The sequence below is a fragment of the Ornithodoros turicata genome, chromosome 5, assembly GCF_037126465.1.
Source record: "Ornithodoros turicata isolate Travis chromosome 5, ASM3712646v1, whole genome shotgun sequence".
NCBI classification, from domain to species: Eukaryota; Metazoa; Arthropoda; class Arachnida; order Ixodida; family Argasidae; genus Ornithodoros; species Ornithodoros turicata.
The window spans coordinates 84,285,115-84,297,805 of record NC_088205.1 but is presented as its reverse complement, the minus strand read 5'-3'; the positions used below and the strand labels follow the sequence as shown (position 1 = coordinate 84,297,805).

Sequence of the window (12,691 nt, the reverse complement as noted above, 5' to 3'; positions counted from 1 at the left end):
GCTTTCGCCTGCATTTCACTTTTCCACTGTCTTTGCTTACTTTACTTAGGGTGCCTCACCCTAAGGCCCTAATGTTTATCCGCTCGGACCTCGGACTCATACTACTCATACCTCACCATAGCGTAGCGGACCATGATGCGGACAACAGCCAGCGTTGCTGGCGCTGCCTGCTTTTCAACAATCACAAAGTGCAAGCAAAAGTAAAATTGATCATGTAAGAACTAAATACAAAGTTTTGGTTGCGCTTATTTTGCGATGTCATGGTGGATGATCTGGGAAGGGCAAAACATGCATGTGCAAAATCTGCACAATACGAAGAAGTGAGAAGTCACGTGATATTAATACACTGGAGCGTCTAACAAACCGGAGCTAGCTGTTCCAGACCAGACTCAGGCCCATGACGTCAACAGATGCTTTCTGCCTCATGCACCGTTGTTTTTTGGATGCTACGGCATATTGTGCTTGCGCAACCCAGCTTGTCCATTTGGGTTACCTGATCATTTAGCTCGCAGCATCATACTCGTCACGTCTGCCAGTATCAAGCATATTAAAGCATATCAAGCTTCTCTGCATCTCACGCACAGGACTTTTGCCGTCGTTGAAACCCGTTCTTGTTGGTCACGTGATCTACACTACTCTGGAGCACTCTCATGCTGCTGATCGTTGAAAAGTGCGTGCTGCTCCATATATCCACCACATACAAAAGCGAAACGGCGACAGTATGAGTGGATTTTTGTGGAGTGTTAAGATTGGTGACCTAGAACAAGTAAAGGACTGCTTGGAACACAAGGCAAGTGCTCAGGGATAGATGTCTTGTGGGAATGTAGGCCCGATGTAAACCTGCCGTTGAGGTACCGTATAACTACTACGATTAATCGCCCGCAATTCGGAATAAGTACATAACCCAAGTCATGGAACCCAGTAGCACCTTCGTTGCGGTGGGACTGCCGACGAAAATGCAAAAAATACTGCCGTCCTGACTGGTGTTCGTTCAGCCTCTACTAACTTACTATAAAGTGCTAAAATTGGACTTGGTAGTAGTTTGGAATATCACTGGTATGGTGACCCTTTCTATAGAGGCCACCCATCGCAGCAAAGAATCGTCCTTTAGGTTTTTTTACCATTCAACATCTCCAATCATGTTGAACATGTTTTCTACTAAGGGCATTGATGTGAACGAAGCAATTGACGGACGACCGCCACTACATCACGCAGCAGACTACGGTCAGACTGAGGTCGTTCGCTTCCTTATCGACAGTGGTGCTGACGTCAATGTAAGTAATGTAGTAGAGGTTTTCGTAAGATACCTTTTTCTCTCCTTAACCGCAGGCAAAGGACAAGTATGGTATTTCGGCATTGCTAGCTGCGATCTGGGAAGGCCACACGGCCTGTGTCAAACTTATGTTGGAGAAGGTAACCATTTGGCTCTTTTTCTTGTGCCATCAAAAGAAAGCAACATTTTGCAGGGAGCACATAAAGATGGCACAACCCCAGAGGGTGTCAGCTACATGGAAGCAGCGGAAAAGCCCGAGATCAAAGATTTGCTACGGAGCTAACCATGTTGATACAGAAGAGCATTTTTCTTATTACTGTACAGTCTAATCATAAACGGAATAAATTGGACCACCGTGGGAACATTTTATTGTGGGCCATGAAACATTTGTCCGCAGAAAGCGAGCCTTGCAGCCACAAAGGGCCTTGCAGGGCAGCTGAGTGTGCCTTCTTCGTGATGGCCTGCATATCACACACGTCATATCACACATGTTGGCCACCAAGAGAGATCTCACCTTTAAGTGTCATCCCCTCGACTGGTTGTCCTGGTTCTGGTAACAGTAGGTGGTCAAGGTTGATGGAGGGCATCTTGAGTTTCTGAAGGACCACAGAAGGGTCGATGGGGTGAGCCTCTGTGTTGAAGATGCTTCCATGGAGATAGTGATCCGGCGAAAAGAGCAGGTACAGGTACTTAGTGGTCTCCGCGAGGAAGAAGGATTCCATGCGGTCCTCTAGTTGGTGATCAAACACATTTTTTACCTGGGGATTAGAAGGATGGAACAATATCATTCAGCAGGACAGGATACAAAAAAAGGAGTGGCTCAGGAGAGGAGTTTATTAGCCACACTTGAAGGCTTTTTTCCCCCTCACTTCCTCTTGCAAACATGTGATGCACGTTAAGGAAAAACTTTGTTAGTTTCTCAAAGTTGGTGGATTGTCCGGGGGGTTCACCGAGCACGCATCGTACACAGCAGTAGAAACTTGCTGGTGACATCCACTCCTCGAAGAAGGTGGATACAAAGAGGGCAACATTCTCTGCACTAGTTATTCTCCAATCATTCTGTCTTCATCATGTGCGGTAATACGTATGAAAAGTAACAAAACAAGGGCAACTTTTTTTTTCACTTCTTCAAGTAATGGCGTGACGGCTTTTCAAACACCGATATATCAATATACCGGGTGTCTCAGTTAAATCCCCGGGCTAAATAATTCTCAAACGGGTGCACCAACCAAAGAACTTTCTTCTTTCAAGTATCTGTCTGATACCACCTACAAGCCACACACCGTGTGAATGAGTGCGAGGGTCTCAATATTTAAATAAAAATTCGAATGAGTTTCGTGAAAAACATGACTTCTGTAGCAGGGCACCATCGGCATTAAAATGGGTACTACCCCTTTTAGGACCTTCGATGGACACCTTTTAAAGAAAAATCTGCCACTGAATTGGGTTATTTGTCCCATTAACTAATTGGTTTCGGTTTACAAATTTTTGTCACAGCTGGTCGCGGTGGAGCTTAAAAGGACACTCTTCCACTCCCTTATCCACCAATGAATTGAGTGTTCTTGAGCTTACTTCGCAATGGGGAGTGCTGAAGGAGAAATAGAAAACATGTAATATCAAGGTACTATGTGATTGTAACTGTGTTTCGTCCGTGCGATCATGACTGCAAGGGCGTATATCAATCAGATAAGTGGGGTGGGGCCTGCCGTAGCCAGTCTGATGCTGTTAACTTTTGCTTCAGCACTCCCTGTTGTGAAGTAAGATCAAGAACATGTAATTCATTGGTGGATAAGGAAGTGGAAGAGTGTCCTTTTAAGCTTCACTGGGACCAGCTGTGACAAAAATATATAATCTGAAACCAATTAATTACTGCAAGCAATGATCCGCTTCGGTGGCAGATTTTTCTCTAAAAGGTTGCCATAACTCCCGGGCACCCGCAGATGTGTCAGGCTCATAAACTAATTAACGTTAACAAACACAATTTAATATTGACACACTGAATGCAGTATGGGAGCAATGATAAAAATACAGAAATAACAGCAACCAAACTCCAAAAATAACCGAATGCACCCAGTGTCCAGAACGTTGACCCGACAAGAATAGACTGACCACGACGTCACAAGGACCTGACGACACCGACAAGCTTCCTCAGGCCGTAGACACGGAAGATGACTTGAGCGGAGGCTCCAGGTACAGGATTTGGTTGCCGCTTCCATCCATCTTCCCGAGCCACGGTTTCTGCTCATTGTCCACAACCCAAGTCTAGTCCTGCATATGGATCCCTGGAGTTGAGCAGCCGTCTGCACTTCTCCTCATTGTCGTCGGTCAGCCACAGACTCATGGTACCCAGGTGCTCCCAGCCTCAGCTTCGGTAGCCAGCGCACATGGAAGATGACGTCGGCTACGAACCCGCTCTCGTCATTGAGGTTGTCCTCTGGCTCGGCTGTACTTGCTGGGCTCTGACTCTCCTCCTTCTCTTGACGTCACACGGCAGCTTATAAGCTATTGTTTATCCTTCGTTGCCCGAGCCTCGTGACACGTCCAATCATACGTCACGACCTCCAAACCCAGACAATGCTAACACAAAATGCGACGGACAAACAATTCACAGAAACCACACAAAACAAAAGAATAAGTCCCAAGGGAACTCATTTTCACGGCAAAGATGACCACTATACAAAGGATCAATTCATACAAGGACGGCAGAAGCGGAGACAGAGTTGGGTGTGCCAGAGAATGAATCGACCTTGAGCATCCCTGAGTGCAATAGTAATACTTTCACAAAAATATCAAAAATACCAAGCAATGTTTTATGGAATTGATGCACTAAAATTAATTTGAACGTCACAAGGTGTCCACTGAAAATCCCAAAAGGGGTAGTAGCCGATGGCACCCTGCTATAGAAGTTATGTTTTTCAAAAAACACATTTGAATTTTTATTCAAATAATGAGCGCCTCCCGCTCATCCACACAGTGCACAGCCTGTAAGTGGTATAAGACAGATACTCGTAAAAAAGAAAGTTCTTGGATTGGTGCACCCGTTCGCGGATTACTTAGCCCAGGGATTTAACTGAGACACCCTGTATATACAGGGTGTTTCACCTAAGGTGATAAAAAATTCTAACTGGCTACGTACGCGCCGGAGGATTGTGAAACTTTCGGCAATTACCTTCTAGAAACTTTTGCCACCATTGAGAAAAGCTTTAGACAATTTTTAATTGTGGGAAATTTATTTTTTTCAATTGAACTTTGAAAATTGCCAAGCAAACTCCACTTTTTTCCCACAGAAATATGAAGTCCTCCTCGGATAACCACAGACCCAACCAAAACTATGCACAGTATCGCAACAAAAATAGTATTAAAAAATCCATAAAAATTAGGCTTTAGCCCCGCCTGTTTAATTTTCGCAGAGAAGCGTGCGCGAAATCTGCGTCTAGACGAGAGTGTATCCCCACCTTCATTTGTCTTGGCTTCTTTGTGATATGCCGGTTGTTTTGTTTTCTTTTTGATAAGTTGCTTGTCGCCAGCATCAAGGTCAAATCAGGTGAAACCAGAAATTGGATAGGTATTTTTTTCGGTCCGGTTCGGGTTCAGGCATATTGGTTTGGTTCGGGTTTAGCCCCACTGAACCGGAATTATCAGCTTGAAGTTTGGGTTCGGCTCAGGGAGAACACCCCCCGCACATACACAGACAAAAAAATTGGTCAGCAGTCGTGACATTTACAGCGATTGGAACTGTTACTTTTTTGGTCCCGGTTTAACTGGCAGTAATTTTGCTCACGCTCCCCGTACCGGTTGAGAGACAACCATTTCAGGTGAGTGAAGAAAACGTCTGTCAGTAGTACAATTATTTCAACCGATTCCCGAACCATAGGACTAGGTATTTTTCGGTTCAGTTCCGGTTCCGATCACTGGGTGAGACACCCTGTATATATTGATCATTTATATGCGGTTCTGGCATGGGATGCTTACTGTGGCATATCCGCAGAGGGTGCGTGCACTGTGTTGGATGGATTCCATAATATCTGCACCCATGTCAAGGAAGTGTTTGTCCCCTGTGGCCTGGTACAAGTACATGATGCTCTCCACAAGCTCTGCAATATCCCCCAAACATATCACTCAAAACCATAGCATAGCATACTGGTCATACCTGGCCTGAGGGGATAGCCTTCTCGTTTGGCACTGGCTCTGAAATGTCCCACGTCATAAAACTCTGGTGTAAAGCCGTACTGTCTCCACACTTGGTAGTAGTTATATAGGGACTTGCGAGCTGCTTCTAGGTCTCCCACCAGGCTCTGCATAATGTCTTTTTATGTTGCAAGCTTTTATGTTCAACTGTGTTGACTGACCAGTAGTCCAGGCCAGAAGGCTTCTAGGGACTGAAAAACTGGAAGAGTAACTTGGCCAGATCCCATGCTCACCCAGGGATGCCAGTCATCACGTCTTACATACTTGTTGATTACGTTCAAGTATCCTGTCAAGAGAGAGCAACTTTGCCAATTGACCGAACAATTGAAGAAAATTGATATTGAACCTTGAAACATGTTCATAAGTGTTGGTTCCTGAAACAAGAGAGATCCTTTGACCAAATACTCGTAATAAGAATCCACTCCTGCTCCTATGCCTGCATCTAGGGCCGTCCACTGTCCAGTCTGCACATCCACGTGGTTGCCCACCTGCAACAGAGCCTGTCCAACATAAGTGTCCAACACCCAACACAAGTGTACGTACCAGTCCAATGGGAGATCGAGACTTCCACAGAGCATCAAGAGCCCTGCGTGCAGCTTCCTCTAAGCTTGTGTCTCCCGTCAGTCGGCTCAGAGTCCCGAATTCCAGAAGGAAGGTGCCCACACCCGCTGTACAGGTGACAGTCGTTTCCCCCTCAGGAACTCCATATAATAGGTTCACCGTCCCGTATGGCATCCCTGACTTTGTACTGAAAGCTGCAGCAAAATAATGGCAATTTTGAATGGAGTAATGGCAGTTTTGAATGGAATGGTACTCACCAGGCAAGAGCCTTTGGGCAAGGTTATGAGCCATCCGAAGTAGAGGTCCCTCATATGGCCAATCAGGTTCCAGCTCCATCCCCATTCGTTGAGAGAGCAAGTGTGCAGATAGCAGGCCTCCCACGACTGGTCATACAGTTTCTTTTCTTAGGGGGAGGGGGATATACGGGGTGGGATACTCACCTCGGATGTTAGTCTCAAAGACAGACACATTCACATCACGATCAAAGTTGATCCCCCTGCTGAGGAGCTGGACCACTCTGTGGAACTCTGATTGGTTTCCCATTACAGCTAGAGTATCTAGAGCATCCACCAGGGTCAGGGAGAATCCACCCCAGGTATCTGCACCATCACATGACAGGGGACGAAGCTCATCATAGGGAAAGGCATGTCTCAGGTATCCTTCGTAGGCATGTTCAAACATGGCCTTTGCACGATCCCTGCAGTCAATAAGTAGATGGAGACCATCAGAAATGCACAATGTGTTCAACGCAAATAAGATGCCATTATTTTGCTTTCTGTCAGGGAAGAATGTTTCCTGGAATAAAAACATGAACAAGACCATGTAGAAAGATCTCAAGAAGCGTGCTTATTTGCACAATTCTTGCACAATATTCAGCAACATAGATTGAGAAGTTACCCGTCAAAAAGAACTCGTTACAAGTTAAGTTACCGTGTGCAAAATGTAACTAAGTTAATAACCAAGTTCTTCAGCCTGAAATGTAACTCGCAGTTACTGAGTTACTTAAAAAAAAGAACGAGTTACTTCCAAGTTACTTCGGACACAAAATAGCATTATGCAGGTGCAGCGCGCGTGAGCAATTGAGTTAGACCTTGAGTTGCCTGGAGAGGGGGGATTTATTGGCAGAAAAAAAGAAAAAGAAAAAATGAAAGGGAGGAGTGCAACACACTTAGATCGTTTTCGTTTATATCCAACAATAGAACTCTCCCTGTTTGTAAACAAATGACGTCATAGTGTTCGACAGCGCCAAAATTTGGTAGAATTGAACTACGCTCGAAGCTAGAGGTGAACAAGGTCATGCCCGAAAGCCACGGTCTTGAGGGAATTAAGATATGGGGACACGACCCTCGGTCCTACTTTTCTTTCAATGGGAGGCAGCGGCCCATTTGTGGAACCCAGCCCTCTCCTTCCGATTTGTTTACGTTTCAGTCAATGTCATGATGACGTTTCTCTGGTAGAGGTCTATTTGAACGCTTTGCATCTTACTCCCCGTGGGCGCACAATGGTTCAGCTTCATTTCAATGGCAGCGGTTCTTACTTCCTGAATAAAATACTGTCGTTGATTGAATATCACGTTTTATGGCAAGAAATGACATGAAGGAATTGGAGAGAAAGCAAGAAAATATGTGGACGTGAGTGAAAAACGAGTTAAAAGTAACTTGGAACTTAACTTAAATTACTTTGGCAAAGTTACCTGAAAAAGGAACAAGTTCCCCTGAAAGTTACCACGGTGCAAAAGTACTGAGTTAAGTTACAAGTTACCAAAAAAAGGAACTTAGTTACAGTAACGAGTTACCTCGAACTCTGTTCAGCAAAATACATTTTGGATACATTGGGTACATTTGGGCCCTCAAATACGTATCTTCAGATCAGAATGTCCCTCACGTCAAGGAAGCAGTATTTAGAAACTTGTAGAGAAAAAGGACAAGACACACAATGACGAATGACTCAAAACAGGGTTTTCTCGAAGGAGGTGTTGGTACAGAGTACACTCATATCTGCTAGATACTAGAGAGGTTTCTAGTACAGGGTGGATGCTCTAAAAGGTCAGTCACATTTTCATCCGTGACATCATACCTCACTGACACACAGACTTCCGCTGCCTCAGAGTAAAGAATTTATGCCAGAGAAACCTATGTGGTTACCAAGCACTGTGTAACAAAATAATACGACCACGCAAACTTTCATCTCTGTCTATCGGTATAGCGCACACAAAATGCACGAATACCAAAGCTTCCATAGTCGTATTTATTTTGTTACACAATGCATGGCAACCCTGATGTTTTCGTACGTTTCTTTGACACAAATTGTTTACTGTGTGGTAGCGGAAGCCTGTCTGTCAAGTAGATATGTGACTCACCTTTTAGAGCACCCTCCTTGTATTTTGGGGGTGTTGTAAAATTTTTTAGGGGAAATCCTCGGCTGTAAAATACTGAGTCTGTCCTGGCAGTGATGCTTTCCCTGTGTGAACAATGAACAAGACTTGTCCCAAGGCAATTAATAGCAAGTCTAGTCCTCCTCTCAAGACATTTCAAGCTAGTGGTCTTTTGAAAAATATTATCTGTGTTGAGATGCCCTCATTTTCATTCTATCGTTCTGACAGAGTGAGCTCACTACTACTAAGCATAACACATCTGCCATCATGTTTACAGTGGAGACCTGAGTGATCCACAACAGAAAACTTTTTTTTTTTTTTTTACCTTTGCCATCGTTTGTAATTTAGGGTTGAAGCGCTTTGACGCATGTGTCAGCGGCTGCGCTGCCTGCAGCAAATGAATGCGTAGTAGCTAGGTCTTAACTACATAACTGCAACCAACCACTCCTCATATTTTAACTTTACAATTCACCCCAGCAAGCAAGCTCGGGTGGGCAACAGAACCTCGGAGAACATCAAGATGTTGATGAGGTTGTAGCAGCGTCAAGAAGAATGAGGCATTCTTTATCTTTTGCAGGATTTGAATGTGAGCAACTGTGGCTGTGGTGTGTGTTGGGTTCAAAACCTCCCGAAGTCCATTTTGGAAAGGGAAACGAGGGTGAAAGCCCCATGTAAAGTTCCCTCCCGAAATATATATTTTCTGGCTGCGTTACTGCTATCGAACAAAAGCGATCCTCAATGTGTGAACCCCGAACGTCGTACCTTAGCAACTGCGACTGATGCTAATGGCAGAAGGGTTTCGCTCTTGTAATTAATGCTACATAAGGTAACTGCACCTGTAATTCTTGATGGCATCCTTGGTCCACTCGTGGCAATGACATTGTGCGATACAGACGCACACCAACAGCCATAACCTCATGATCACTGGGGAAGAGCCAGAAGAGCGGTGAAATTCATCGCAAGCAGACGATAAGTCCCGCCTTCTGAATTAGCTCTAGTCGGCTATTAGTCGATATGCGGCTATGGTGGCTAGATGAATAGCGGCGGCACCACCATAGCAGGCCCCCACAGCTCCCCCTCTTCGCGGCTCTAAAAAAATAAAATGGTTAAAAAGCAAGCGAGCTGGTGGCTAAGATCCATGACGAAAACCCGAGACTGGGAAAAAGACGAAAACAGACGACACAACACAAAGTCTCAATTGAGACTTTGTGTTGTGTCGTCTGTTTTCGTCTTTTTCCCAGTCTCGGGTTTTCGTCATGGATCTAAAAAAATGTTTGCACGTCATAAACACGTGGTATTACTCCGTCAGGCATCATAGTTGATACCCATTGGCCGAAGGACATTGCGCGCTCCGCTATTGGTTGGCAAAGTTTCAAGAGAGCATTCTTTCGCGAGCTGCCTGTCTGGCGGGAAGTTACGAACGAGAAGAGAAGGGAGAGAAGTGGCAGCGGCGTCTCGCGTCTCGACCAGTCCTCCTCAGGTAACCGAGGATGCGGCTGTAGAGTATGTACCACTGCGCCAATCTACAACGTTGCAAGCTCATTGGCCCAGACTGCGTGCGCGCTCCGATTGGTCGACAACGATTTGAAATCGCATTTTGTACGCGCGCATGTGTGTGCAGCGTCCCGGCGGCCGTTTCAGCAGTTTCAGCCAGTGTTGCCACATCTACAGATTTGTATGTAGAGCTACAGATTTCCGACAACATCTACAGATCTACAGATTATTTCTGAAATCTACAGATTTTTTGACCAGTCAAAGTAAAAGCCAAACTGAGAGACTCCTGATTGGACGAAAGGTAGGCATCATAGTTCATTTTCATTGGTTGCATGTCCAGTGTTGCCTGAATTATCTCAAACTATGGGCTCTGTGGGAGTGTGGGAGCCTTAGTGCACCAGTAGCCAGTAGCACCATAATGCGGCGGCGGCTGCAGAAAACCCAAAAAACCCGAGGTGGCAATAGAGGCGCACATTCCCGAAAGTCAAGTGTAATGGGGTGGCGACTTCAACCGGTTTCAACGACTTCAACATACAGGCCCAGCAAACTACAAATAAAGCAGTTAAAAAGTTCCTCGAGTATTTCAACATTTCAACAACGTGGAAAAGACAGTCTGTGCGGCACTCGTGTGAGAGAACAAGCCTATTAATAAATGCCAAAACAAAAAGGATGAAATTTTAACATGGAGGTAGAATCCTAAGGAGAGGGCTATAAACATTTAAATATAATGGCATCATTTTTCTCGGTGAGGAAACCATGGAGGAAACTAGCACGCAAGGCGTCCCATACAGCAGCACAGCAGCCAATGAGAAGCAGGAGCTACATGCTACATTTTTGCGCGGAAGCATCTGGAAGCGTGAGTGACGCGGCAATAATACAATACATACCATGTGGTTATACAATATGGTTATACAATACTCACCATATCTCAGCCTCTCAGCTTCAGTCACGATCTACTACAGCTTTTTCCGGCGTTATTAATCCTCTTGTCGTACATTTTAATCCTTATGCCATGGCATTTAATCCTTTTGCCATCGAAATTAATCCTCCTTTCATTATTTTTAATCCTCATTTCACATAATTTAATCAGTATTTCATGCAATTTAATCCAAGTGACTATGTGTAGGCTACATGACTTTTTTTGTGTCTATTTTGGGACAATTCCTATGTGTACGCATATTGCACATGGTTTTCACTAATATTGTGGGTTTCTGCACCATAATGGGATACTGCGGGACTGTCAATCTGGATTACGGTGTTGTGGGACTATAACCATGTCTACGAGTATTACCCATCGTTTTCATTAAAAACGTGGATTTGTGTCATGTAATGGGGTACTCTGGAACTCTGTATATGGATTACGATATTGTGGGACTATTCCCATGTGTAAGGATATTACGCATGCTTTTCATTAGATATGCATGTTTCTGCACTGTAATGGGATAATGTGAGACTGTCGATCTTCATTATGATATCCTGGGACTATAAGCAAGTCTACGGTTATTCCCAGTGCTTTCCATTCGAAACGCGTTTTTTGCACTGTAATGGGATACTGTTTGACTGTCAATCTTAATTACGATATTGTGGGACAATTTCCATGACTATGGGTATTACCCATGCTTTTCATTCAAATGCAGGTTCCTAGAGTATAACGGGACAGTGTGGGAATGTCTCTCTGGTTTAGGATATTGTGGAACTATTCCCATGTGTGCAGGTATTACCCAGGCTTTTCGTTAAATATGTGGGTTTCTGCACTGTCATTGGATACTGTGGGACTATTCCCATGTGTGTGGGTATTACCCATGCTTTTTATTAAATATGTGGGATTCTGCACTGTGATTGGATACTGTGGGACTATTTCCATGTGTGTGGGTATTACCCATGCTTTTTGTTAAATATGTGGGATTCTGCATTGTAATGGGATATTGTGGGACTGTTCCCATGTGCGTGGGTGTTACCCATGCTTTTCATCAAATATGTGCGTTTCTACACCGTAATGGGATACTGTGGGACTGGCAATATTGATTACGATATCCTGGGACTATAAGCATGTCTATGGGTATTCCTCTTGCTTTTCATTAAAAACGCAGGTTTTTGCACTTATGGGATACTGTGGGACTGTCAATCTAGGTAGCGGTATTGTGGGACCATTCCCATGTCTACGAATTAAAAATGTGGGTTTCTGCACTGTAATGTGATAATCTGGCACTGTCAATCCTGATTACGATACTGTGGGGCTATTCCCACGTCTACGGGTATTCCTCGTGCTTTTAATTACAAACGCGGGTTTTTGCGCTGTGATAGGACTTTGTGGATCTGTCAATTTGGATCACAATATTGTGGGACTATTTCCATGTCTACGGGTATCACTCACGTTTTTAACTCAAAATGATGGTTTCTGCACTGTAACGGGATACTATGGGACTGTCTATCTGGATGGAATGACTCTCTCTATGGAATGACGGATGACTGTCTATCTGGACGCTGAAATAGTCCAACGAAATCATGTTCCAGATTGACAGACCCACAGTATCCCATTACAGTGCAAATAACCACGTTTTTAATTGAAAGCAGGTGGAATACCCATAGACATGCATATAGACCCAGCATATCGTAATGAAGACCGACAGTCCCACAGTATCCCATTAAGGTGCAGAAACCCGCATATCTAATAAAAAGCATGGGTAATACCCGCACACATGTGAATAGTCCCACAATATCGTAAGCAAGGTTGACAGTCCCACTAACCTATTACGGTACAGAAACCCGTATTTTTAATCAAAACCATGGGTAAAATACGT

At 44.4% G+C, this 12,691-nt stretch overlaps 2 protein-coding genes and 1 long non-coding RNA gene across 5 annotated transcripts; 2 read left to right on the top strand and 1 right to left on the bottom strand.

The window, feature by feature from the left end:
- Positions 1-381: 381 nt before the first annotated feature.
- Positions 382-1,642, top strand: LOC135395138 (myotrophin-like). Its single transcript, XM_064626386.1, has 4 exons — positions 382-790; positions 1,164-1,274; positions 1,330-1,413; positions 1,467-1,642. The coding sequence occupies exons 1-4, from the start codon at positions 722-724 to the stop codon at positions 1,554-1,556; spliced, it is 354 nt and encodes a 117-aa protein (XP_064482456.1). The 5' UTR covers positions 382-721; the 3' UTR covers positions 1,557-1,642.
- On the bottom strand, positions 1,617-10,882 carry LOC135395132 (ER degradation-enhancing alpha-mannosidase-like protein 2). 3 transcript variants are annotated; one of them, XM_064626379.1, is made up of 10 exons: positions 9,233-9,529; positions 6,463-6,719; positions 6,280-6,405; positions 6,005-6,216; positions 5,808-5,949; positions 5,623-5,747; positions 5,424-5,568; positions 5,246-5,367; positions 1,788-2,031; positions 1,617-1,734 (listed from the first exon to the last, which is right to left on the bottom strand). In XM_064626379.1, the coding sequence occupies exons 1-10, from the start codon at positions 9,313-9,315 to the stop codon at positions 1,640-1,642; spliced, it is 1,551 nt and encodes a 516-aa protein (XP_064482449.1). In that variant the 5' UTR covers positions 9,316-9,529; the 3' UTR covers positions 1,617-1,639. The 3 variants fall into 3 exon arrangements, with proteins under 3 accessions (XP_064482449.1, XP_064482450.1, XP_064482448.1); XM_064626380.1 differs by lacking the exon at positions 9,233-9,529 and adding an exon at positions 10,813-10,882 and having other exon boundaries at positions 5,623-5,949; XM_064626378.1 differs by having other exon boundaries at positions 5,623-5,949; positions 9,233-9,536.
- Positions 10,052-10,664, top strand: LOC135396276 (uncharacterized). Its single transcript, XR_010423367.1, has 3 exons — positions 10,052-10,071; positions 10,136-10,191; positions 10,641-10,664. It is a non-coding gene; the product is annotated as an uncharacterized LOC135396276 (long non-coding RNA).
- Positions 10,883-12,691: the final 1,809 nt, after the last annotated feature.

Bases quoted from the DNA above. Each gene is read 5' to 3' on its own strand.
- LOC135395132 (XM_064626378.1), bottom strand. From the start codon at position 9,315: ATGAGGTTATGGCTGTTGGTGTGCGTCTGTATCGCACAATGTCATTGC. The intron at 5,950-6,004 runs GTACGTACACTT...GCTCTGTTGCAG, and splicing joins CTCGATCTCCCATTGGACTG to GTGGGCAACCACGTGGATGT. The intron at 5,569-5,622 runs GTCAGTCAACAC...GACATTATGCAG, and splicing joins CCTTCTGGCCTGGACTACTG to AGCCTGGTGGGAGACCTAGA.
- LOC135395138 (XM_064626386.1), top strand. From the start codon at position 722: ATGAGTGGATTTTTGTGGAGTGTTAAGATTGGTGACCTAGAACAAGTA. The intron at 791-1,163 runs GCAAGTGCTCAG...TTTTCTACTAAG, and splicing joins AGGACTGCTTGGAACACAAG to GGCATTGATGTGAACGAAGC. The intron at 1,275-1,329 runs GTAAGTAATGTA...CCTTAACCGCAG, and splicing joins ACAGTGGTGCTGACGTCAAT to GCAAAGGACAAGTATGGTAT.